Source organism: Scomber scombrus, chromosome 15 (genome assembly GCF_963691925.1).
Source record: "Scomber scombrus chromosome 15, fScoSco1.1, whole genome shotgun sequence".
Taxonomy (NCBI): domain Eukaryota; kingdom Metazoa; phylum Chordata; class Actinopteri; order Scombriformes; family Scombridae; genus Scomber; species Scomber scombrus.
The window spans coordinates 17,665,062-17,691,040 of NC_084984.1; the positions used below are offsets into that span (position 1 = coordinate 17,665,062).

Consider the following 25,979-nt stretch of genomic DNA (forward strand, 5'->3'; position numbering starts at 1 on the left):
AATATTTTTCTCTGATAAATAAATTTGATATAAATCAATTGATTTGACAGAGTAAACCCTATACAACAGCAAATTATAATAGAAAAAAATAAACACAAAGTCAAGCATTTGCATCACAGAAAATGCATTATAGTGCAATATACAACTTGTTTGGCCAGGGACTAAGGAAAGGAGGGAGGAAATAAAAGTTAAAGAGTTGGATTGAAGTCTTTTTTTCTTTTGCAAAGCCATTCACCATTGGAGGGTTTACATTGCACCAGAGGAGGAAACAGACAAAGAAAATATAGATATTAGTTATTTTTTCCAGTTGACCACTAACAGCTACAGCTAAAACATCACAAACACGGTGGCTTCACATTAGCATTTTTTAAAGGAAAAGTATCACTACTTCACAGTCAGAAATATCACCAGTCAACAGTGAGACGCTAAAACAGCAACAAATGGCATATACACAACACTACTCAGTGCATGGCCCAATTAAACATCGTTACTAACCAATGATAAGACTTAATCTGACAGGATACAATACTGAAATACAACTGGCCCTTTTTAAGATTATTCATTAATATCAGCAAGCAACGGCCGTTTCGACATTAAAACGTGAAGTTTCTCCGGAGAAAGGAAAAAGTTTGTGGCGAGTGAATACTTTACAGTCTCAGCAAGGTCTGGCCTTTTCCCTTTTCAAAACCACTCTCAACCAAGAGTTTCTACTGAACCGAAAACTCTCATTTTCAGTATCAAACATTTACCGGCTGCAAGCTGGCACGATGGAAGGTTGCAGAGGGCGGCAGCCGAAGTGAACTCAGATACAAAATGGCTACACCGTGAAATAAAAATGTATCAAAATATACACAGACACGTCTTTATCCACTCCTGTAGCATAGTCTGGTTATCTGCTGTTCAACCATGTGCTCAGTTTTGTCAGAAATTACATTTCTGTCACAATATGGTTGCTCTTTTAGCTTTAATTTAATGCTAACTAAGTGAGCTTTAGATAACTTAAAGGTTATTTTAAAGGCTAGCGTTTGTGATACAGTTGAATTGTATTGCACTATACTGAGAGGTGCCTTTAATATTCAGTACACCCTATCAATGATAGAAGGCTAAATATTAGAAACTCCTCTGAGTATAAAGCATTAGCTTTGTGTTAGCTAATGCTAGGTATCTCTAACACACTGGCAACCGATTTAACAGACAGACTTTTGAGTTAGAGCGGTTTGAAAGTGGTTCTGTGTACATTTTGACATTTATTTGATACTGAAAGCTCAATTTTTCAGTGGAGTATTCAAGCACGACATCTTAGGAAAAAGCTAAATGCTGACTCTGCGGCTCCCAGAACATCCACACTGGATACAAACACAGTAACAGTCCACACAAAGTCCAAGCATGCTACTGAATACGAACATCTCAAATGGGCAGGGGCGACTCCTCTCTGATGAAATATATTTATATATTGCATGTTGACTGATATGATCTATTTTACAACATCAACCTCTCAAACTGCACATCCCTCCTCCACCCGCTTCCAATAAAACTCACACAAAGGAGGTAACCCAAAGGAACAAACAAGAGAAAATATCTACCTTTTACACATTCTAGCAGGATTCATAGCATACAATATGACATTTTGGTACTTTCAGTTTTAAATGGCCTTCTGCTCTGATATTTAAACCTTTTTAAATAAGTTTATTTAGTTGCATCCATTGTAAAACATGAGAATACTTACAACGATTTTATTCTTTGATATAACATATATTTTTTTTATCATCTAAGATGTCTTTTTTTTTCTTCTCAAGCAAGATGCATACACAAATGTAGGATTTTTGTGGGGAGGGAAAAGGAAGGAGGTAAGATGGGTAGAGGGGGGCCAGGTTCAGGTTAAGAGGAGGGAGACGTGATGGGAGGATTTTAGCTTGTCACTTCCTCGTCTGGTTTGTTCATGGCCTTGAGCTGCTCCAGCAGGCTGGTGGGGGTAAAGATGTGGGTCGATCCTGAGGACACACACACACAAACACACACGTGCACACAAAGAGAGAGAGTTAGATATGTGCGTTTTGGACAGACACAGAGGGGAAAATATGTTTTCAGCTCTTGCTATGAATGCCTACAGTAGCTAGATGAGGGCACGTCTTAAGTAATGCCAAAAAAGTAAAGATAGAAAAACACTGAGCATCCCAAAGTTAATAAATCATAATCAGTTAGTCTGAGAGATAAAAATGGTTCATGTATTAAAGATATTAAAAAAATACTAAAAGGAGGACCAAACTTGTACTGAACTTACAAGTTTAGGTGCATTGATTATTTCTATTGAGTGCCTTTTGCTTTCCTGTACTTCCTTTCAGTACTTTGTAATATTCACTACATTTATCTTATAGCTGCAGTAACTTCTTACTCTGAATATTCAGATTTTGCATTAGGGTCAAGAAATAGCTCATCAGTGTTGTCTGGTAAATGTTTTCTCCAGTCTCCAAAAAATAAATATTTTTTTTCGAAATTCCTAAAGATTGCAGTGTGACAATCTGCAAACTCATGACACTGTGATGAGTTTTTTTATTAGTTTTGAGAATTTTGTCAATTTTTTAGAGAATTGTGTTATTTTATCTGGTATGAAAATAGGAAAATCCCCATTACACTTAAAAAAGATTCACTGGACAGGTTGGAAATCTTCACAGGTCCAAATTGAAAGATTTTCATTCTATTTTATATCTCCAACTATCAGTCCATCTTTTGTTTTAAACTTGAAATATTTTCATCTTTTACCCACATTAACCTCTTCCCCCTCTGACTAATACTCAGAGTCTGTCACGCTACAAACATACAAATGTAATCACATGCAGCTCGAAATTATGGAAGCACACAGATCAGTGATGGCCACCACCACATGACTTTCACGTGAGCTGAAAGCTGCAATGCGGGCTAAGTAGAAAAATCCTCCGACATCAAACCTGTCTACACAGCGCAGCCAATCGGTTGTTAGAAAAATCTGCACACAACTTTTAATAATTAAAGAGCATGCACACAGCTGCTATAAAATCAAAAAAAAAAAAAGAAAGACAAAAGCAGATCTCTACATGTCATGGGATCAAAAACCAGAGATCTACATCTACTGTAAATATGAATGGAAATGTGAAACTCGGTAGTCCTAATGACACAGGGATGAGCTCTGGTGACAGCTGAAGACACATTTCAGACATTGTAAAACTTTAAAAGGTGCTCGACTGGAGTAAAGCAAACATTTTGCCAATTTATTTCGCTTCATTACCATATTGATAGATGGATAATCATCTTAATCCTTGATCATAAAGAAGGCAAACAGATGATTTGATTTACTCCTCACACCTGTTCAACAATATCAACAGTATTGGACCTACATTGGTTTGTTTCTGTTGCAAAGCTGCATGTTTCTTCCACTTTGGTTTGATTTCTTTAGCTTCTACAGTTAAACTAAACTCAAGAACAAGAAGTGGCGGTAGCTGAGGGTAAAACCAGAAGAGAAAGAGGCAAGTCCATGTCCAGTTGGGTCGTTATGGTAATGCAGGGGAATCGTAGGTGTCAGGGATTGTGGGTGGGGTTTTTTAGTGTGGGTCACGGAGGTCGACTTCGGACTGGCCTTGCCTGCTTCTCTGCTGTACCCCAAAAACACACAGCTTCGTGGGCCTTTTTTTAGCCCCCAGAAACACAACACTGTGATGTTGATTTCCAACGCTACTAAATTCGCATACATGACCGGATTTGGACCAAAATAGCAGAACAAAAACAAAAGACTTGTTTTAGTAAGTGATGGCCATTTTGTTCAGGAAGTGTTGAATGCGGCAGTATGCGGGGGGAGGGAGGGGAGCAGTCATACTGTTTACGGTGATAGCTGCTTACTGAGGAAACCATAAAACTAAAAGTTGGTTTGTAAACGATATCGCTTTAGCAGATTAGTTCTGAATGAGATGGATGCCCAGGGACACAGTAGTTTGTCTTTAGTGGGTGAAAATCCAGCTTTTTATGGACATGTGTGTGTGTGTGTGTGTGTGTGTGTGTGTGTGTGTGTGTGTGTGTGTGTGTGTGTGTGTGTGTGTGTGTGTGTGTGTGTGTGTGTGTGTGTATGTGTGTAAAAGTAGCCTTGCTGATGCATTACAGAGATTGGAAATGACACACATGTAATCCTATCCAAACCAAATGTATCACATAAGAATAATGTATGACATGTTTCTCTTTTTTCATATTCTACACAGTTTTCCTTTAAATGGTCAAATTCTTGCATGTGTGCCTTATTTTAAATAAACTACTGAAACTCTTAAATGCATTGTGCTGTTGCTGAAACACATTTGTTCACCACATGCACAGATCAGCTTTGAAAAATCCTGTCAAATCTGACGGCATTTCACCAATAGGTGGCACAACAGCAACAATCAGAACAGAACAGTTTCATTTAAATGGCTGAAGCTGTCATGAGCACAACAATTCATCTGTGACGGTGTGTATATGAATGCAGATGTGGACCCAGATGCAAATTAAATACTATGAACAATGTGTATTATTTGAATAGTACATTTAGAGGTGGAGGTATATGCTCTCTTAGTGCTTTTTAGATCTACACAGGTTCTTGCATCAACATACTGGAAACTATTAATCTGCTAGTTACTAGTGTAAAAGGTGAGTTTTGGAAGAAATGAAGCTGCTCCTACATTAGGGGGGGGGGGGGGGGGGATTAGTGGCAGCTGTTTGACATGTGTGGCATCTTTTTGTTTTTTGTTAGGTTGCTAAAGCATATCAGGTGGAACATTGCTACATCCCCAGACTGAGTCAGCAGAGAGGCGACATAGAGGCACTGGTACACAGGGCAACTTTTTGGGGCATCTGAACTGAATTCTTCTTCTGTTTTCCATTTTGTTGCCCCCCCAAATTTGCCCCGTGTGTCAGCAGCACCCTGTAGGTAATATCATGATGAAGATGATCTGTTGAGAACATATCTAGCACCCTCTGCAGACCAGCCGTGAGCCATGTGAGCATGTGATGGCGGGCTGAGGATCAGGAGTCAAACATTTAAAAGAAAAGAGCAAAAAGGTAAGGAAAAAAAAAGGAGAGAATCCTTCTTTGAAATCCAACATCAACTCAAAGATCTCGTCCTGAAATAAAACCGCTAACAAATCAAGGTGATTGTCTTTGCGAGGGTTTAATTTTAAAAATAAAAGTAAAAAAGTAAAAAAACGGATAAAGATGGATTTTTTTGGGGGGTAGATTAAATCTGGAGTGAGTGTTCAACAGGCTCAAAGGGGCCTTTGGGTGGCTGTCGAGAAGCGATTTAATCCACCCAGCTGAGATGATTGGAGGAGGCAGCAGGGATGGGGTTACGACCCCCTCAGGCATGGCCGCTCTTTAAAACAGACTTTACTTGGGCTGAATCCAAAATGTCCAACCAGACTTGCAGACTGGGCTGTTGCAGCTCATGTCCACAGGATAAATTAAAAAAAACACATTTTTGTAATGCATTGAGTTAAAAATTATAGTATCACATTCATTTTCCTGTGGATCAATCAAACCAATGATGTCTGATGTAGACTAAAAGTGTACTCTCTAAAAGTCTGTAGAAAGTCCACATGAGCCCCCTTGTGGACTTAAGATGGTAATGGATTGTGGATTTGGGCAGTCCTAAGGCACTCGTGGACTTTTTGGGAAACGCGCCTGTTATCTCCACGAGTCTGCATGTTCAATAAAGTTGTGACATTTAGATTCAGCCTTCCTTCCATCAGACAGGTGACACCTGATGCTAGCTCTCAGCCTATAGGGAGGGAGTGGAGCCTGACGGAGCGGTCCATGCAGTGAGTAAAGGTCGGAGTTTGCCCATCCCTGAGGGGCACGAGGAGGAGGAGGGTGGAGGTACATAAAAACGGTACTGAGTGATCAAAGAAGAAGAAGGAGGAACAAGGAGGAAGCCCTTGTGCTGTGAAGGTTCAGAAAGGGCTTCTTTGTGCGGCTGCCTTTACTTTTTTCAGTGTGATTTCTCTCTCCCTCCCTCCCAATCTGTCTCTGCCTCACTCGGCTGAGGCGTCTGTTTCCTCAAAGGACACCCTAGTGGACTCTCGGAAGTCGGGGTGCTGCAGGTCCGATAAGAATTTGGTGGGAGTGAGCATGTTGGTGGAACCTGTGGAGGAACAGAGGCGGCTTCACCACTCGTCTCTCAGCACATGCCACGCCCCCCTCCCCCGCTCTCTCTCTCTCTTTCTTGCTCTCTCTCTTTCTCTCTCTCTCTCCAAAAACAAAAAAGGGTTAAAAACAAGCAAACTGACATACACACAAACACACACACACACACACACACACACACACACACACACACACACACACACACACACACACACACACACACACACACACACACACAGAGAGAAACACTCGTCCACTGACACATACACACACACACACACACACACACACACACACTTGCCATGTAGCACAAACAGAAAAAGACATGGCGTGGCTGCAATTTAAAGACAACAATTGTTTTAAAGACAACAGCTGAAGCAGAGCACAACAGAAACTAACAAGACACTAACAAAGACTGACTGGCGAAGCTTTAAGACATTAAATAAACAGTACAGAGGGGCATGACATAAAGGGCTACTGTAACATCATTTGCACACAATAGGCAAGTTGTAACAATCTGCAACTAATATTTAACACATGAAGACACGTGTGTAATGTCTAAGGTGCGGCAGCTGTGAGTAATGTGCGATGCGGGATCTGGGTGCGTGATATTTATGTTGTGTTGAAATTGCTACTGGTTGCAAAACATTCCTAAATTCCTAATTTGTGGTTTTGTATCAAATAAGTAGGTTTTCTGTCGTATAGTTGATGCAAAAATAAATGCAAAGCTGAAATATCTAACCACACTGAGTATTGTATGATATCTGCTTATAAACGTGCATTAAAATCACAAAAAGTCAGCTGATTTCATCCTGCGAGGAGGAAAAAAACGGATTCTGATATAATCGGATTTGATCATCGTGTCATAAAGTAGTTTATCTTTCTTTTTATGCACTGTACTTCCACCTCAGGTTAGACTGTCCATCAGCTCACTTCCTGTGGCGGACTCACTCCACGTTTCCCCTCCCCTCCCCTCCCCTTCTCTTCTTCCTGCTGTGTCCTTGTTCAGAAGCTGTGTCCCTCTGTGGACCTGAAAGCCAGACTGAACCTACACCTGCTGGTTCAGCCTCACACAGTCCTTTTAAATAATTCAAAGGATGTGACCGCTGAATTAGGACGCAGCTTCTACTCACACACACACCCCCTCTGTGTTTAACATTATGGCTGGGGCTTATATTTGAGTAGGCATGTTCAAGGGCCTACACATGAACCCTTCCTCGTGCTCAGTCGTCCCCCCTCCTGTTGCGCTACTCACCAATGATGGCTTCCCACTTCCCATTGGCCTGTGTGACCTCATAAGCGCAGCGCATCTCGCTGAAGGACACGCCTCCGATGATGAAGACCATGACGCGTGGCCCGGTGCGGTACTCTCCAGGTGTTTTATTCTTGTGCCAGTGGCCGTACCGAGCACTGCCGGAGAGGAAGACAGGACAATATTATTACAGTTTCCTAAAGTACAAGTCATGTTTGTATCACAGGGGTGTCAAACATACGGCCCATGGGCCAGATTTGGCCAAAGGGGTCCACCTCGGCCCTCTGGATAACTTTGCAAAGTATGGAAATACAAGAAAAGTAATTCCAGTTTTTCAATAAAATGCACCTCTAATGCTATTCTCGCTTATTTTCACCAGTCATTCACAGTCAGGAACGTCCAACTTGAGATAACTGATTTGCAACGTGATTCAGATTTGAAAGACAAATTTACCTCGTTGGGCTCGGACACATTTGTTTATTAGTATCTCTTACTAGAGTAACCCCAAATTGGCAGTCCTGGCTGCAAATATTTTGTGCATGTTTGGGACTACTTATCTAATGTGAACAAGCCTTTTTTTTATGAGCATCTATGAAACAAAACTGTGTTCCAGGTTCACACACAAGCACATGAATGACATTGAAACAGGCTACTGCTCAGGATTTGATGCACTATGAAGGCTGAGATTGTTGAAATTGCACTCATTTTTCACTTGTAAATAGATAGTTTATTATAGTATAGTTCAACTATTTATTATATATTATTATAGGTTATTATGCATTGGTTTTACTGGTTTGGGCTGTTTGAGATCAAACTGGGCTGTATGTGGCCCTTAAACTAAAATGAGTTTGACACCCCTGTTTTATCATGTTAGCTGTCACAACTGAGTCAAAAAGAGCTAGTGAATTGAGAATGATTTCCAAATTTAGGTTGATATTTGTATGGACTTGGGAGAGGCTTTTTTTGTCACCTGCCACCCATCTCCCAGACCACATTTCCAGCTAGCATTTGAGGCAAAATGCTAAAACTGTCCTTTAATAGTCAATCTATCAAAATTAGATTAGATGACAATTTGAGTAGAGAAAAACACAAAAATAAAAGCACATACGGCTTCTGGAAAATGATTTTGTCTAGTATTTTGCCTGTCAGGCTGCGTTTCCTTCCAGGCTACATACAGGCTCTTGCATCAGTTTGGTGGAGCTTATTAGAAGCTACACACACACTCTGGCAGGAAGCTCTGCAGCCTGCAGACACCGCCCAGAGGAAAAAAAAACATTTGGGCATATCATGATTCATAGGTGACAGCGTGTTATTGCACAGCAGACATTTTGGCTGTTTCCAAAATCACTCCCTATTTACTATATAGTGCACTATATTTAAGCTCTGCCATTTCATTTGACTGTCTGAATTGTGAGTGTGTAAATGTACCCACTGTATAATTACCACAATGAAAAGTACTTTGTGCTCACAATCAAACAATACAATGAGCTGTGTTTTATAGATGAGACACTGACACTGCAGCTGACAGTGCTGATGATGATTAGTAAGTGTCCGAAATCTCAATTTACTGCATACGCTTGAGTAAATATAGTGTCTATTACAGTACAGGGAGTAGTGAATGAGTAAATGACAGAGCCTTTGATTTGTTATAGTCAGAAAATCACAGGTGTTACTAATAACATTAACACTGTGTCTGTGTCCCAGTACAGTCATTACAGTGAGACCATGAGCCAGCATGTACAATACCAGTCTTTGACACTGAAGCAGCTAAATAGAACTGAGCCATCATTAGTTAATTATTTACACCAGCTCAGCTTCAACACACTTACCTGTGCCAAAATAATCTCAACTCAAAGAGCCACTAACACTGACAGATAGATGCAGTACATGTAATTCAATCTGTAATGTAGCTATAATAAAAACCCAAACTGTTATGTAGCTTAATGCATTTAAAATTCAATATAAACTAATCTGGTCATTTCAATACATTTATTGTTACTGAAATGTGGTGGTATCTGTACATATAGAGCCCCAGAGGCCGTGCTGTTGTTCTGTTCAGTTGATCAAGACCGACATTTATCTTCTAAAAGGAATTATACATCAAAATGCTGTGGAGACAGCAGTAAATTACCACAGAGCTGCACAGTTCAGCTCATCGATCATGTTCTCCCCAGGATGAAGACATGCTGATGGCTGATCATCTCAGGAAAACGCCGGAGCAAATTTCAAAACATATTGAACATATTGATAATCTAAATGGTTGCTTTCTTGTCTAAATAAGTATTAAAATGTAATAAAGTGACTACATTTACTACAGCTTTTAGCCTGACTAAAAATCTCTGCCATCACTGCTGGTTGGTGCAAAACACAATCTGGGATACTTTGTTGTCTCAAGCTTTGGCCGCCTTCAGCCAACCAATGGTGTCACTTCATCACTCAGTCACTGAGCCAGTGAGTGAGTCAGTAACAGAAAGACATTTATAAAGCTGGTCCCTGCAGTTCCAGCCAAAAAACAAACAAAACATAGTGTCCAGTAGTTTTGCTGCAGTGCAGAATTTCTCCTTCTTAATTAACTGTTATAAAAAATCTTGATTATACAGTAGCTGCTTTAAATTGTGAACTGAAACCCAGACATTAGAGGTTTTTTTTTTACATGTGTAACCAACATGTATCTTAAGATGATCCTCAGCTGTGGGGGAGGGACAGCTGATCATCAGTTCCTAATAGCCAACAATATGATGAAGAATCAATACACAGCAGCAGCTTCCACACACATCCAAGTGTAAGGATTAGAACGGCTCAGTGTGGGGTATCTGTATCTCTTTTTACTACCAGTTTTAATGTCAATTGAAAACACAGAAATCTTTGCAAATGACCACATCATCCTCTATGAACGTAGATAATCTAATAAATCCAATAAATAAATAATATCTCAAAAGATGCACGATAATTAGTTTGTGGAAACTTCTATGGATGATTTCTAAAAATGTAGATGCTGCTGCCTGCTGTTAATCGACCTCATTAGAATAACAGTTGATGAACAGCAGGGTCATGCCTCCTATCACTGCACTGCGATCTGTGTACGGCTCACTAAGCTGCCAGTCATCAAGCACCTCCCTGCTCTCAAGTATTGATCTTTCAGACTCATCTCCCTTCCTAAATTACTATTGATCTGATACCAACAATTCTGTCTTTTGTCATTTAAAACGGGCTTATACCATGCACTGAGATGCAATGTGTGTGTGTGTATACCTGACTGCAGTGGTGCTGAAGGAGGCAGAGGAGCGGGTGGAGATGTAGGGGTAGTGCTTGGTGTCCAGCTTATCATCAATTGCATCCTGCAGGGGGACAAAAAGACAAAATAAATCTTTGTCAGCAATACTGACTGCCTTATGTACACACACACACACACACGCACACACACACACACACACACACACACACACACACACACACACACACACACACACACACACACACACACACACACACACACACACACACACACACACACACACACTTGAATAGGGGCTTCACAGTTGCATCATGTCTCTTAGCAACCATCTGTGACTCCATCATGGAGGTCCATTGGAGAATTGGCTTAGCACAAATAAGGGGCTAAATATAGTCAACAATGGGGCTGGAAAAACAGATGTTTTATTAAGTTTGTTGTGGGTGTATGTCAAAAAATCGAAAGTAGCTCAGATGAATGAGTTTGTTCCTTTTTAATTCAAAATTTATGTTTGCTTGAGAGAGAAAAAGAAAGACATCTACAGTGGAAATGTTTTTGAAAATGAAAAGTGGAGAACCTAGTTAATTAAAGCCCCTTTTGTCTCAAAAAACACACAAATAAATGAATATATGGTCATTCTAACACAAACACACCTCCATGATGTCCTTGACCAGTGGTGTCCAACGGGACAGCTGGTAGGTCTGCTCGCTCACGCGCTCCTTCCTGTCTAGCTTCTTTCCTCGGCGGAGGGTGGACTGATGAAGGACAGAAGAGGAGGACATGAAACAAAGTGAAAGTAAAAAGGACAAAGGAAACACATATCAGAATAACCTGTATGTCATGTCTGGTTCACACAATCAGGAAACAGCATCTCTGGTATCTGATAATGATAGAGTGACAGACTGAAAGAAAAAGTAGAGAGAAGAGAAGACAAATGAAGGGACAGCTGATCAGTGAGGGTCTTACGTCTGTGACGATGGGGACGCCAAGGTGAGCCATGTTGGTGATGATCTCACTGTCCTCGGGGGGGATCTGAGCATGCTGGATCAGCTTGTTCAGGTTCTCCTCCGTAATGCCTGAACACACACACACACACACACACACACACACACACACACACACACACACACACACACACACACACACACACACACACACACACACACACACACACACACACACACACACACACACACACACAGGTCATATTTTATAACTCTATCTGTTTACATTTAATATGTTCATCCTGTACTGCAATCAAGGGGAATTCATATTGTGTTACAGGAGCGCAACATTAAATTATCTCATTAAAACTCCAAATGTGTTTAGTTTGACATCATTGTACTTCCTTAACAGATAAGTCTGGTCTCATTCTATATTTTTTTGTGCTAGTGCATCTCTCAGTTCTTTTGTATGTGGCACACAGTCAGGCTCAACTGAAAATCTAAGAATGAGTCACTGGTACATACTTTGATTATCAGGGTGTATCAGGCTTCTGTTACACAGAATTTGGATTGTTGCAATACCTGAAATGTACAGGCTAATGCTCTGTCTTTTTCTGTATCCTGTATTTTCACATATTCTGAAAAACTGACTAGTTGAAGCTTTTATCGTGCTCTAGTAGTTAAAGTCTGTCTTTCGTACAAGGCAGATATTAATTAGTGAAGGGCTACAGTTGCACCAGCAGTGTAGTAGCCTATCTTTTCTATCTATTACAATGGCTAAAAAAGAACAGCGACAGATAAATGTAGAAGTTATTATAACATTCAGCAGACAGTAGTTACCCATGAGTCTCAGATCCCAACTGACTGTGTGGTTAATTACCTGCACTCTACATGCTGTAAAGAAATCCTTATACTCATAAGTCTGAGTTAATATTTTAAAAAAGGTGATTGGACAACAAGAAGCAACAAGAAAAAGTACAAATGATTTAAACACATAATAAAATTAAACAAGTAAAGACAAAAAAGCTTTCACAGGGACAGACAGCAGCACAGAGTTGTACTAACTTGCTTGTCGTCTACTTCTTACCGTTTTTGAGGAAGATGTAGAGCAGGATGATGCGAATTTTATCATATGTGGTGACGTTGGCATCCAGCAGGATGGGCACGATAGCCCTCATGGGGTCTTTGATCTTCTCTCCCTCAGCGTCTGTGCCCATAGCCAAATCCTGCAACACAGAGACCAGGTCTAAATGTCTCACAACCACATGAATTTATTCAAACCCCAAAATAAACTATTTCATTTGTAGTTATGTGTGCAAGAACCTTTTGCCCATACATTACATCTACCGCACAGTCTTACATTGTGGAATTCAAGTACAATGCATGAAAACTGAGACTTAATTTTTGATCATTTTTCTCATTTATATCTACTCTCATGTCTCAATGTGTCCTCTTCTTTCTCTTCTCTTACCTGTTCCACGCGGCACAGCTTGTCCACTGTTCCCTGGTAATGCTTCATACAGTCCTCAGCCAGCTGCAGGTGAGTGGAGTACTGAAAAACACAAAATACACAGGGTTAGCATACTGCACACACTCACACACACACACACACACACACACACACACACACACACACACACACACACACACACACACACACACACACACACACACACACACACACACACACACACACACTCATATGAACACAAACATACCTTGCTGAGCTCCTTCTGGTACTGAGGCATTTTCTTCAGCATCTGGGACAGATCCCTCATTGTGGTCTGGTGACACAAAAGCATCATGAAATTATATGATGAATAAAGTAAATGTTAATATAAATGTAAGTTATAACACAGACACACATATTAATGGTAACAGATTTGTGCTGGACTTCAATTTTAACACTTACAATGTTTGGATGTCAAAGTAAATGAGAATTTCTATTTTTGAATTTAAGTTCTTGCTACAAATGTGGAATGGATTCAAAGGATGAAACACAAGAGAGAGACACTGCGGCTGATTTAGTTTCCTCTGCCAAGTCACACAACCAAATACAAACTAAAATGATGTCTACATTTCCGAATTTATTTAAAATCTGCAGTAGCTTTCTCCACCTAAAGTTGCAATTCAGACTGAACAGACATCCAGTTTATACACCATAACTTGAGATTATATGTAGGGCCTTTATTACTATTTTCTATTTACCTAAATCATTAAAATAATTCAGCATTGAAATTAATAACAAGCAATGAAGAATTTAAGAAGTTATCCTCCATGTTAAGTAACACTATAGTACCAATATCTTGCCAATACTGTGTGTTCAGACTGTATTCATCAACTTATCAATATCGTCTTCACCTTCTCTCCAGTGTTCATTCTCTTGCTGGCAGAAAACTCCTTCAGCTGGCGTGTCACTTCCCTAATGACAACACACAAACAGAGAAAGAGGAGAAAGGTTGTTGTATTATTTAATTCAATATAAAAAGATTCAAGGATCTGATTTATAACGTAAAGTATAAAGAAAAGTACTCACTGGGACACCTCGGCTATGTGTTTGTGTCTCAGGCTCACCCACAGGTCATCGTCTTCATGCAGCAGAACCTCCTTCTCACGGGAGTCTCCGATGCCGCTGGTGTCGTACCTAAAGAACGGAAACAATAATTTAAACTGAAATATACTAGTCTGTGATTGGACCTAATGGGAATGAAAAAAGCATTCGTCATTTGTGTTTTTCCTACTTGTAGACGTCGTTTTCGATGGGCAGCAGGTCGTAGCCCATGGCCTGGAAGGTGAGCTCATGCAGGACGGGTGAGACGGGGTCAAACGCCCTGTCCAGGATGATCAGCTGTGACCGAGCCTTATCTGGACCCTACAGAGAGAGAGAGAGAGACAAATAGGAAGAAAGACAGATACATGAGTAAGGTATAAAATGACAAGGAGAAAACTTAAGAATATTCCGGCTGACTTTACAAAAACACTCTCAAAAGAAATTAAAGTAGGCACACAAAAACAAGATGAGAATATGAGACAACGGGGGACAAATGGACAAAAATTAAATAAAAAAGAATCTCCTGAGCTCACCTCTCCCATGGTGGGGTCATCAGCCTTGTAGGCATCCAATTTGTCCTGGACCAGCTGAGCCAGGGTGGCGTTGTCCTTGTACTCTCTGACAGACGGACAGATGGTCCGACAAATGGAGGCGTGTGGAAGTAGACGCAGAAAGTCAGAGACACAGTTAAATGTGAAGGAGAGAGGGGAAGAGGACACACAGACGTTCGAGCGAGCAGATGAGACAAAACCAAAGAAAAGCAGGAAAAGATTTTGATAAAAATCTACAGGAAAAATACATTTGAACATGTGAGAGACAGGTGTGTAAGCGCGGCAGTCTGTAAAGGATGCTGATCTCATGGGGGGAAATTTAATTTAGGTAAATATGCTGAATTGGTACTATACCAGTTACATTTAATGAATTTTATAAAATGACATTAAGTGATCTATAACCCCCTTTGGTCTCTGTAATGGAACAGTAATATCTGCAGCACCATCTGTTTTCTCCACCCACACAAGTGACTACAACAGTTTCTTGTGTTACAGAAGCTTCTGACCAAAACGAAGTCACATCATGTTAAAGGAGCAGTCCAACAGAGATGTGTCATTATGGATAATACATTATTAATACTGCTAATAACAACAAATCTGTTTTATAATTGATAGGAGATAGGAGATGTTATTTTTTGATTGCTGGAAAGGGAATCAGCCATCTAGGAAACTGACAGGATGCTGATCATAGCCAACATAAAATGTCTTTTTAAGTTAAATGTAGAGTACTAGATCCTCTACTCTTCAGTGTCTAGAAGCTACAAAAAATAGGGTCTTTTTTTCATTTTTCACTATCTTCCAAAAATGTCACTCCTACTGGTCTGATAAACATAACATAATATCATATATTATATATATAATATGACTCTTCTTCATAACCCACTTTTTATGACGTTTTACTTCTTTACTTTTAGTGTTGTATTCCTTACATCTCCAGTTTTACCCACTTTATTATAGTGACTTAATTTTATTCTTTCCTTTAATATATTTTGAATATTCTATTAATCTTTTATTAGCTCTTTATTTTATTTTTATTTATTTATTTTTATTTATTTATTTTTACATTTTAATCCTACTTCTGCAATTCCTTACTGCAGATTCTTGAGAGTTCCCTGAGTTCCTATTTTTAATGAGTTCCTGTTTTAAAATGAGTTCCTATGTTTGATGGTTTCTTTTTGTTTGTTTGCTTCTCTGTTTGTTTGTTCTGAATATGTAAAGCATTGAAAATGTGATGAAAATCTGTATGAAAAGTGCTATACAAATAGAGTTTGATTGATTGATTGAATGTTCTGTGAATTCTGTGAATTCCTGACTATAGCGCCTGAAGACCACATCTGTCCAAAACAGCTACTTCTTTCAAGTTAAGATGGATTTTCTTTTTTAGAGAAACCAGCCTGAACCCGCTGCTCACCCTCGATATCTGACGGCTGGGTACTCCTTCAGCGTGGCGCAGAGCGTGGCCAGCTGCTCGGCCAACCTCTCCATCACCGGGTTCTTCAGCTGGGTCTTATGAGGGCTGTAGAAACTGTGGAAGGCATCTGGATTGTCCAGAGAGTACACCTGCACACACACACACACACACACACACACACACACACACACACACACACACACACACACACACACACACACACACACACACACACACACACACACACACACACACACACACACAACTTAAACTTTGCTTTAAAGAAACAGTAAACCACTTATTACATCCTTCTACTTTGGTTGATTTGAGCTTCACCACCTTCTTCCTGCACCATCTTTTATTATGTAATGTGCACAGTTTAGTGTCAGAGAGTTGTGACGTGTAGCTGCTGACTGAAACATTGATTATGGATGTAAAGCGTGATTGAGATTTTCATTAGGAGTGAATATCTCTGTGTAAAATACAGCAGGTTACCGTCAGACAGCATGTTATCTTACTGTAAAAAACAAGCCGGAGGTGTTGTGATAACATCAAACCTCTGATTTATATTCTCTCCTTTTCCCTATCGCCTCCTCTCATCTCCCCCTCTTTGACTTTCGGTGTCTCCACTCTTCTTTAATCTACTCTCCTTTGTCTGTTTACTCTCCTCTCTCAGCTCTTGATGCTCCTTCTCTCTCTCTCTCTCTTTCTCTCATCTCCTCTCTTGTCCTATTTTCGCTTATTGAATCTCCTCCCTTCTTCTCTTCTCTCCTCTGTTCTTTCATTTAATTTAATTTGAGATGCAAGGAAAAGATACCCAAAGAGGGGGAAATAAGGAAACTCTTTTTTCCCTTCTTTTTTTTTTTTTTTAGAGCTATGAGACATCCTTCTCCTCTCCTTTACTGTCTCATTTGCTTTTCTCCTCTCCTGCATCACACACTACCACTCCCTCCTCCCACCCCATCTGTCCACAGTCACATGACCGAGCTCCTGCTCTGCAGAAGGGTCCCTGCATTAAGATCGGCTGCGATTGGCCGCCGCCCGTCGTGTGGATCCTGACTCATCCAATGGGGTGTGAGCGTGGACGTGTGGGGCGGGTCTATGAGCAGCACTTTGCCTGGAGCAGAAACCCACTGACTCTGAATTAATCATAGTAGACAGGAGGGGAGCAAAGCATTGTGGGCCAAACAGCATCTTCAGATAGGAGAGAGAGTGAAGGAAGGAGAGATGTAGGAGATAAAAAGGGAGGGGGAAATTAGGAAAATGGGCTCGGAGGAAGAGAAAAAAGAAACACAAATGATGAAAAAAAAGCAAGAAGCGACGTGCAAAGGCAGGGTGGGAGGAATGGAGGGATTCAAGAAAAAAAACAGACAGAGGAGAGAGAGAGGGAGGGAGGGAGGGAGGGAGGAGGACAGAACATGATGTAGGCAGAAATTTGGAAATTTAGCAAGAGTGGAGAAGCGAGTGGGAGAGAGGGAGAGAAGGAGGGAGGGAGGGGAGGAAGGCGTTGTAACAAATGTCTTTCTGGAACCGTCTGACGGTAAACAGAGCAAGTGGTGAGTCAGCAGCATTGTGCTGCTGAGTGGCCACCTGAGTGTGTGTGTGTGTGTGTGTGTGTGTGTTTCTCTCTCTCTTTTTCTCCATCCCCGACTCTAATGACCAGTAACCTCAGTATCTATTCCTGTCCGTATCTTTTCCAGCACATCTCTCCTCCCACCTGTCTTAATCCATCTCTCCCTGCTTTCTCGCTTTCTATCTCTTTCTTTCTCTTTCTCTTTCTTCTTTTACTCACAACCACTGTCAAACAATAAAAGTGAACCAGATTTAATTCATGGCCTGTTTCGAGGAGAAAATAGAGGTGAATAATGCAGATTAAAGTAGAAAGAGAGAGTTGGATCGGATGCATTAAGAAATATGCATAAACAATCTTTCCATAAGATTTATAAAGCCATTTGTATGCACGCTTGTGTTTTATTAATCCCAATCATTGTGACACACCCTTGCATATTAATGCCTTGTCACATGCTTTCTCACGGCGCCGCAGGAGACTCCGTCATTACACAAGAGCATTTACGCATGGCCGGGTGTTTACCTGAGACTCGTAGGGCAAGAAGGCGATGTTGATCTCCGTCAGAGTCTTGATGGTTTTGGAAGCGCGGCTTTTCACCAGCTCGTTGAACAAAGGATCAGGGCAGGCTGGAAGAAATATTAACAATAATTATAGAATGTCAGGTTGATTATTCGCTATTATCACTTTTTGAAAACTGAAAAACTGAATAGTAATGAATAGACATGCATCTTTATCCATAGAGTGATACTGAAAGAACGTTTGCATTGTTGTGACACATTTCATGGACTTTAGGCATTTGTTAGGAGATCATGTTTGCCTTCAACCCTCAAACATTCCTCTAGTAACCTTTTTGGCAGATGTGGTTCTGATAGTTTTGATGTGACAGGTTGTCGTTGCAGATTCTCATGAGACCAACTTATATAACAAAGACATTTCTAACTCAGAGATATTAACAGAGGTCACTGTAGTATTATCAATTTAATTAAATAAATCACATAATATGAATAAAATGAGAGAAAAACACAATATAAAAACTAGAGCCTGACTGATACTGGATTTTTGGGGCTGATGCCGATACCAATATTATGGAGTAAAACAATTCCAATATCGATATATCTGCCGATATAAATACATACCATATCATCACGAATACACTTTAAGAAAAAAACTATAATCCATAAAATGTGGTTATGACTTGTGACAAAGATATGTAATGAAGACATATTTTACAGTTTAGGGATAAACCTTACTGTATTAAGTGACACTAGTAAAGAAAAACAGTAAACTTCACTGAGAATTTAATAATTATCAATAACTATAAACAACAAACAGCAAAAAATATGTATGTATATATCACACTTGAATTAAGTTAATTTATACATAAAATCCTGCCTATATAACTATAAAGAATTGACACATATCGGACAACATATATGCCAATACTGACATATCTGTGATCAATATCAGCTGATAATATCGGTGGATCGATATATCTGTCAGGCTCTATTAAAAACCCTCCTAGCTCAAAGCATCCTGATGATGCTTTGAAAAACTACTGTGAACTTAAGCTTTAAAACGTGAGCTTATCTATTAGATAAAGTGTTACAAGGAGCTTAGAAAAACAGCAGCACCAAAGAAAACAATACAGTAACACGCTGAACAATAAGTACAACTGAAGAAAATATAATAAAAGCAAAAAGCACAGAAACAGAAATGTCTCTGGAACAAGAACAAAGCTACACAAAGGGGAAGTTACTCACAGTCAGTGAAGAAAACATGGGCTGCTTTGTATTTAGCTGAATGAGGGTCTTTGAAGTCTCCAATGAGGGTGTGGACAGACTGAGGAGAGACAAACAGGCGATCAGAGCGTTCAGGTAAGTGTGTTGATTACAGTACTGTGTATAAGTGCCTATAATTAAACTCAATTAAGCTTTTTTTGGCATGATATTCTGATATATTCTGATCAGAAGAATGTCACCAAAGCTTTTATATAAACATAACTAAAGTATTAAACACAATGCAGATTTTTAGGATGTTACACACTATGCCAATAAAGCTGACATTTAAACCAAAGAGACCAAACACTAACTAAACCAACCAATAAAAAGTTAGTTAAATATTTATAAGGGAAAATCAGACAATGCCAAACATGTCAGAAGACGTCAGAGCAACAACCTTCATATGGAATACACTGAAAACATTATACAGCCTGCTTTGACAGCACTGGACTTAATTATAGTACAGCCAATAATGAATTCAGAGACCATGGAAACCAAGAAGTGTGTATGCGTGATCTGCCTCGGGTGAGTCAACAGCCGTGTGTTTGGACATACAGCAGCTTCTCTGTTCTCTGTGCTAAAAAAACACACACCCGCTGCCATTGACACACCTCTGAATGAGAGAAAGAGAGAGAGCGCACGCTCACCTTCTCTGTGGGTGTAATCAGGTAAATGGCCTCCAGGCTGGGAAGAGGCTCTCGCCGCTTGTTGATGTCTTCCACAACTAGAGAACAGGCACAGGCACACAGTTACACAAACAAACTGAGGACAAAGTGACATAGAGAAATGATAGATGTGACCGTTGTCTCTTACTGGTGATGCCCTCTGTCATGATGTCTGTCATCTTGCAGCAGGATGACAACATCCTCATGCTCAACTGGTCCACAATAAGCGCCTGGCAACAGGGGAGAAGACGGTAACTATACAAATACACTTTATTGCTCATATTACATGTTGCTGACAATGAAACTGTCTCGTTCAAATAAAGTTTTAAGGATTTTCTGATATTCACTGGTGATCAAATACGACCACATCACTCCCATTCTTCAGAACCTACACTGGCTTCCCATAACCTCAAGAATCCAATACAAAATCGCCCTCATCACCCACCTTTGCATCTACAGCAACGCCCCGCAATACCTCAAAGACCTCCTTACCCCTCACTCATCCACCCGTAACCTCCGGTCCCAAAGCACCAACCTCCTCCATCAGCCCCGCACACGACTCCGCACCATGGGAGACCGAGCCTTCTGCTCCACTGCCCCCCACATCTGGAACTCCCTCCCTGAACACCTACGACAACCCCAGTCTGTCGATGCCTTTAAAAAAGGGCTTAAAACTTTTTTGTTCAGACAGGCTTTCCCAGGTCGTTCCTAGATGTTTTTATTCTCTTTCTGCACTTTCTTCTCCTCTTATAGCTATTCTTTCTTCTGCTGATTTTAATCGTGTCTGATTTTAATCGTGTCTGATTTTTCTCTTAGTCTTTTGTTTATCTTGTTTTTTGGTTTCTGTAGCACTTTGAGATTACTTTATGAAAAGTGCTTTACAAATAAAATGTATTATTATTATTATTATTATCATTTCTAGGAATTGTCTAACTAAATCTAAGCAGATATCTTTAGCCTGTTTATGCTTTTAATGGATACTGATTGAAGCTCTCTCCTCTTCTTGCATTCAGTAGTGACTCATTCATCCCCTTTAAATGCAGGTTTTTAACTCTTTTCATGTAACTACAGTATGGCCTCAGTTATTCTAGTTTTGTCTAATGTGGACCATTGTGATAAAAGGACTAACTTCTATTTAACCTCTTTAAGTGGCATCCTTCCACTGCAGCTCTTCCTGTTGTGAAATATGGTTTTCTTTTCCTGATCTGAGTCAATGTTCTGAGGATAGAGAGTATTGTATGCTGCACAGATTATAAAGTGCCCTTGAGGCAAATTTGGGTTTTAGAATTTGGAGCTATATAAATAAAAAGTATTTAACTTGACTTGACTTATTGAAATATGTACTTTATTTTCATGTCTTTTTTATCCTGTCAGTTTTAATTGCTTTAAAAAAAACTTCCTCTATATTTGATTTGTATATGTGTCTTGCATTGCTTATACCTTTTATGAACTTCTCTTTGCTTTATCTTAATTTTTTCCCCCTGTTGTCGTTATTTGTTTGAAGACATTTCTTAGTAAAACATGCTGAAAATGAAATTTAACTAAATTTGATGGTTGTTTGTTCATGCAGGAAAGCTGCACAGCCCTAAAATTATCCTTCAAGACTAATTCCAGGAGCTATAGTAATACAATTGGATTAATATATCATTTACTTACACTTTACATCACTAACACTCACTAGATATGAGCAGTGTTTCACTTGGGCCTGTACTCTAAAAACTATACTATAAAAAAAAATAATGTTTTATCTCAGTCACACAGATTAAAGTTGAGTGGGGCTACCTCAATGAAAATGTCATTATGTCTTTATTGGTCAAAATACTGAACAGGGAAGACTTTTCTATTTCAGCCTGTTCATAAAGCAGTTGTGAATAGTGGATGGCGTGGTGAGTTTCTTTCCAAGAATGCACATTGTTCAATATATGTGTTTAACATGTGGAATAAAGCAGGAAGAAACAAGAAGATTTTGATTTGAAATATGATGATGTACTCTTTAGTTTGGCTCACATTAACCCCTCTCTATTAGGCTCACAGTTTGTAATTTAAAAACATATGATATAAATTCAATAAATATGTCTCTTCTTACCTTCCATTCTCCCTTCTTCTTTATCTTCTTGATTACATCATTCATAATCTCTGTAAAAGAAAAAGAAAAACCATCAGGAATCTCAGGGGTGCATTTTGATCTGATGAGCAAAACGGGGAATACTCATTAAAATGCACACACACACACACACACACACACACACACACACACACACACACACACACACACACACACACACACACACACACACACACACACACACACACACACACACACACACACACACACACACACACACACACACTGAGAGAGCTATTTCCACATAGTGAGCTAATCTCCACTCTCAGACCTAAAGGCCTTTACATAATGTTGACATAAATAAATGAATAATTTCCAAATTTCAGGAGAATAAGCTGTATGTAACAACCTTTGTTTGGCTATTCTGGAATTTTTCTTTTTTTACCCTCACATACTGCTCATATTCTAACTCATAATTAGCCTCTACACCAATTCACATCCTTAAACTCCCCATCAGTCATTAAGAAATGTTTGATTAACCCTTTATGAAGAGTGTATTCTATTTATTTATGAAAAAAATACATTTACAATCACTATTTTATGGTCCAAGAGAACATTTTAAAGAATATAAAGAATACAAGGTGTTTGAATGGTGTTTTTACAGCTCTTAAAATGGGTCAAATTTGTCGTATGTAAGGGTTAACATAATTTGATGATAAAAATATTTTAAGGAATATGACTTACTCTTTTCACTGTTCACTGAGCTCTGCCAAAACCATTTAAAGAGCACCTTAACACATTACCTACAATAATAATGTACAGTATGTGCTGCTATAAGACATAGTCTGTAGTTGTGGTATGGCATGTTTAACTACATATGATAGTATAGTATAGAATGGATTTAAAAACACCTCAACAAACAACTCAAACTAAACTATCCAGCCTTAATGATATAGAATTTAAAATCCCACAATGCAGTTCCTGCACTGGAGGACATTAACACCCAACAGTCAAACATGGCCTGCAACAAGGTTAATGACCGCAGATGTACACCAGTGGAATAAATCCTGTCCTGGTGCAGAGAGAATAAAAAACACAGAGACTGTTGGTAAATGACTCTGCTTTGTTTCTCAGAGACTTTACAGCAAAATCCACAGAGGAGAAATAATCGCGTCCACAGCGGGGTTACAGCACAGCGGCCTTGTTCATGCCACGGTGCTGATATTGGCCCGCTTTGCCAACCATCTGCCAGCTGCATTAGGATAAATCCATTTAGGGTGAATTACTGTTAAACATCATGCTGGATCACTACAAATATAAACTGCTAAACCCTTCAACCCCGGCTAAAAACCTGAAGCCACACAGATACTGATGGATTATGACAGATTAAAAAGGATTCGTACGAAAGATTACAGAGAACACATCGAATACACACATCAGGGGTGTGTCCGTTTCAGTCGGCGCTTGTTGTTTTCTACCTCCACACTGATGCGTAATAAATTCTTCCAGGTGAGGAAGATACTAGCTTCTGATTGGCCTTTTAACAGACAGAAGGAGGAGCTGCAGGCTACCAATAGGACAGATAGATATGATAGAAGGAAGGGTGGATAGATAGGATGGATGAAAGGAAGGAAGGAGAGGAAAACCTTCAGTTGCATGCAGGATTCTGGTCTTTTATGTCGTCATAAATAATAAAAAAAAGATACACAGAATGGGCCATTAAAAGCAGCCGACACACTGATAATGAATGAAATTTGACCGGGTTAATCCAGAAACAGCGTCAGTCTCTAGCCTCCACCTCCTGTGAGTCAGAGGAACTTTATCTGACCCCCTGTGGGACTGATGATCTTGGAATAGTGTGAATCTTATTCTCACTCAATGAGAGAGATTCCCCAACTCAGCTTCCTCCGGTCTATTTCCAGCATCTTCTGCGTCCTGTTCTGTGAGCCGCTGTGTCAGCACAATAGCACAGTGAACACAAACCCGAGCCACAAGAACCAAAAACTGGCACACGTGGGCATTTATTGTACTAAGGTGTTTGTACTTTTATTTTGGAGCTTGACAAATGTGTGCTGAATGCTCAAAGTAACAGTTGTGGCATTAAAGCGAGTTCACTTTCATTCCTAAAAAGACAACTTTGTTTTTCAAACGGCGGCGGCTCCGGGCCACAGGATGAGACACTTTGAGAAACAAAGAGGCTGTGGGATATCCGTCACTCGTTTTCCCCTTTCCTGTGCAGCGGCTGATGTGTTTCCTTTTGTTCTCTGTTGCAGCATTTTTCTGATAAAGGCTTCCTGATAAAAAGCTGCAAGAATGAGTAGTGGTACATTGGTGGAAACTTGTATTTATGCATTTATTAAAGGTGATTTTTGTCTGACCAGAAGCATTGATTTAAAGATATAAGCATATTTTTTCAAGGGGTTACTTTCATACTGATTCCTGTCTTGAACTGCACCTTTAACTGCAACTTTTACTGTTTATGTTCTTTGAGAGAAAAACTTGAATCCTCATTGTTAATTGATAAGTTTGCTCTCCTGTTAGTTTCACTGCATCTCTTTAGATTGGACAATTAACACCTTAATCAATTTAATTGGCACATTTAGTTTAGTGACCTTTCGTAATTTCCAGCATCTCCACCCAATAGCAACCTTGATCCTGCAAGAATTGAATTATATATCACAAAAGATTTTTTCTATTTTTTGCTCATATGTTTTATTTGTTAGATGTGGACCGGCTAAATAGTGTGTAACATCAGGAATTGTTTGAAATCTAACAGCCAAATGAATTTCGTATTGTCTTCAGAAATGATTCACTCTTTCTCCTCTCTATCATCTCCTCTGTGTGTGTTGACCTTCACTGAAGTCATGGGAATAATGAGAGGATAAGCTAGTGGAGTAGCCGCTGCACACTCTAGTAAGTGACGACTAAGAGCGAGAATCAAAACCGGAGACGGCGATGTGGATTTTTCCTCTCTGACGTCCTGATAGTGGTTCAACAATACAGGAACGCACCAGTCGGACTGAAGGGAAGAGACCTGAACAAACACAGCGCAACAGCTGTGTCAACCAAACAAGACTGAGTGGAACACACACACAAACACACACACACACACACACACACACACACAAACTCCTCAAAAGCCTCATAATCTCTCTCACATCCAGTTGAACAGGATACGTATCCTCATAGTGGAACGGAAAAGAAAATAACAACACACAGAAGACTTTTAATGTTTTCTTGATTACCGTATATGCAATATATATATATGCAATATAAAGGTCTAATTAGAGAAATGGTCATTTTAGCTTTTGAGCATTCTGGGATAGGCTGCAGTTCCCCTCAAAAAGGGTAAAGAGAGGAGAAAATAAATTAAAATGCACCTGCTAAACATATTACCTTGCTGGATTTTGTTTAATAGAGTCACACATGTTGACATTTCACCCTATAATAACACTCTAAGAGGTGGCGTGATGTGTTACTGTACATGATATTGCTGTTAGAGTCCATGTACACTCCTCCACCCAGCCCTGACTCCACGTATATTGCAGCAGTGTAGCCTTTGCCTTGTGGTTCTCCCCCCTTCAGGGACTTTCACCTATGAGTGCATGACCCATTTTTTCTCTGGATCTCAGCTTCACAGCAGCATCGTTCCAGAGAGAATCTGACAAGTCTGATCTTAAAGAGACAGGCGGACATTTAAGCTGGGATGAAATACAGTAGAGGACGTCATCACAGTTCAGCTTTTTTAGTCTGCTCAAAAAACATCACTGGAATCTTCATTTTGTAGGGTTTCAAATGAAATGCATCCATAGTGAAAAAGGGAAC

At 39.7% G+C, this 25,979-nt stretch overlaps 1 protein-coding gene across 3 annotated transcripts; it reads right to left on the minus strand.

Moving 5' to 3' along the window:
- Positions 1-1,908: 1,908 nt before the first annotated feature.
- Positions 1,909-25,753, minus strand: stxbp1a (syntaxin binding protein 1a). Of its 3 annotated transcripts, none has more exons than XM_062434240.1 (19): positions 25,744-25,753; positions 22,176-22,225; positions 20,238-20,319; positions 20,072-20,148; positions 19,407-19,485; positions 18,169-18,272; positions 16,077-16,225; positions 14,648-14,732; positions 14,305-14,435; positions 14,100-14,207; positions 13,925-13,985; positions 13,282-13,347; positions 13,035-13,115; positions 12,651-12,789; positions 11,586-11,695; positions 11,273-11,374; positions 10,640-10,725; positions 7,391-7,545; positions 1,909-1,991 (listed from the first exon to the last, which is right to left on the minus strand). In XM_062434240.1, exons 2-19 carry the CDS (start codon positions 22,218-22,220, stop codon positions 1,909-1,911), a joined length of 1,743 nt encoding a protein of 580 aa, XP_062290224.1. In that variant the 5' UTR covers positions 22,221-22,225; positions 25,744-25,753. The 3 variants fall into 3 exon arrangements, with proteins under 3 accessions (XP_062290224.1, XP_062290222.1, XP_062290223.1); XM_062434238.1 differs by having other exon boundaries at positions 19,407-19,511; positions 20,065-20,148; XM_062434239.1 differs by lacking the exon at positions 1,909-1,991 and adding an exon at positions 6,024-6,133.
- Positions 25,754-25,979: the final 226 nt, after the last annotated feature.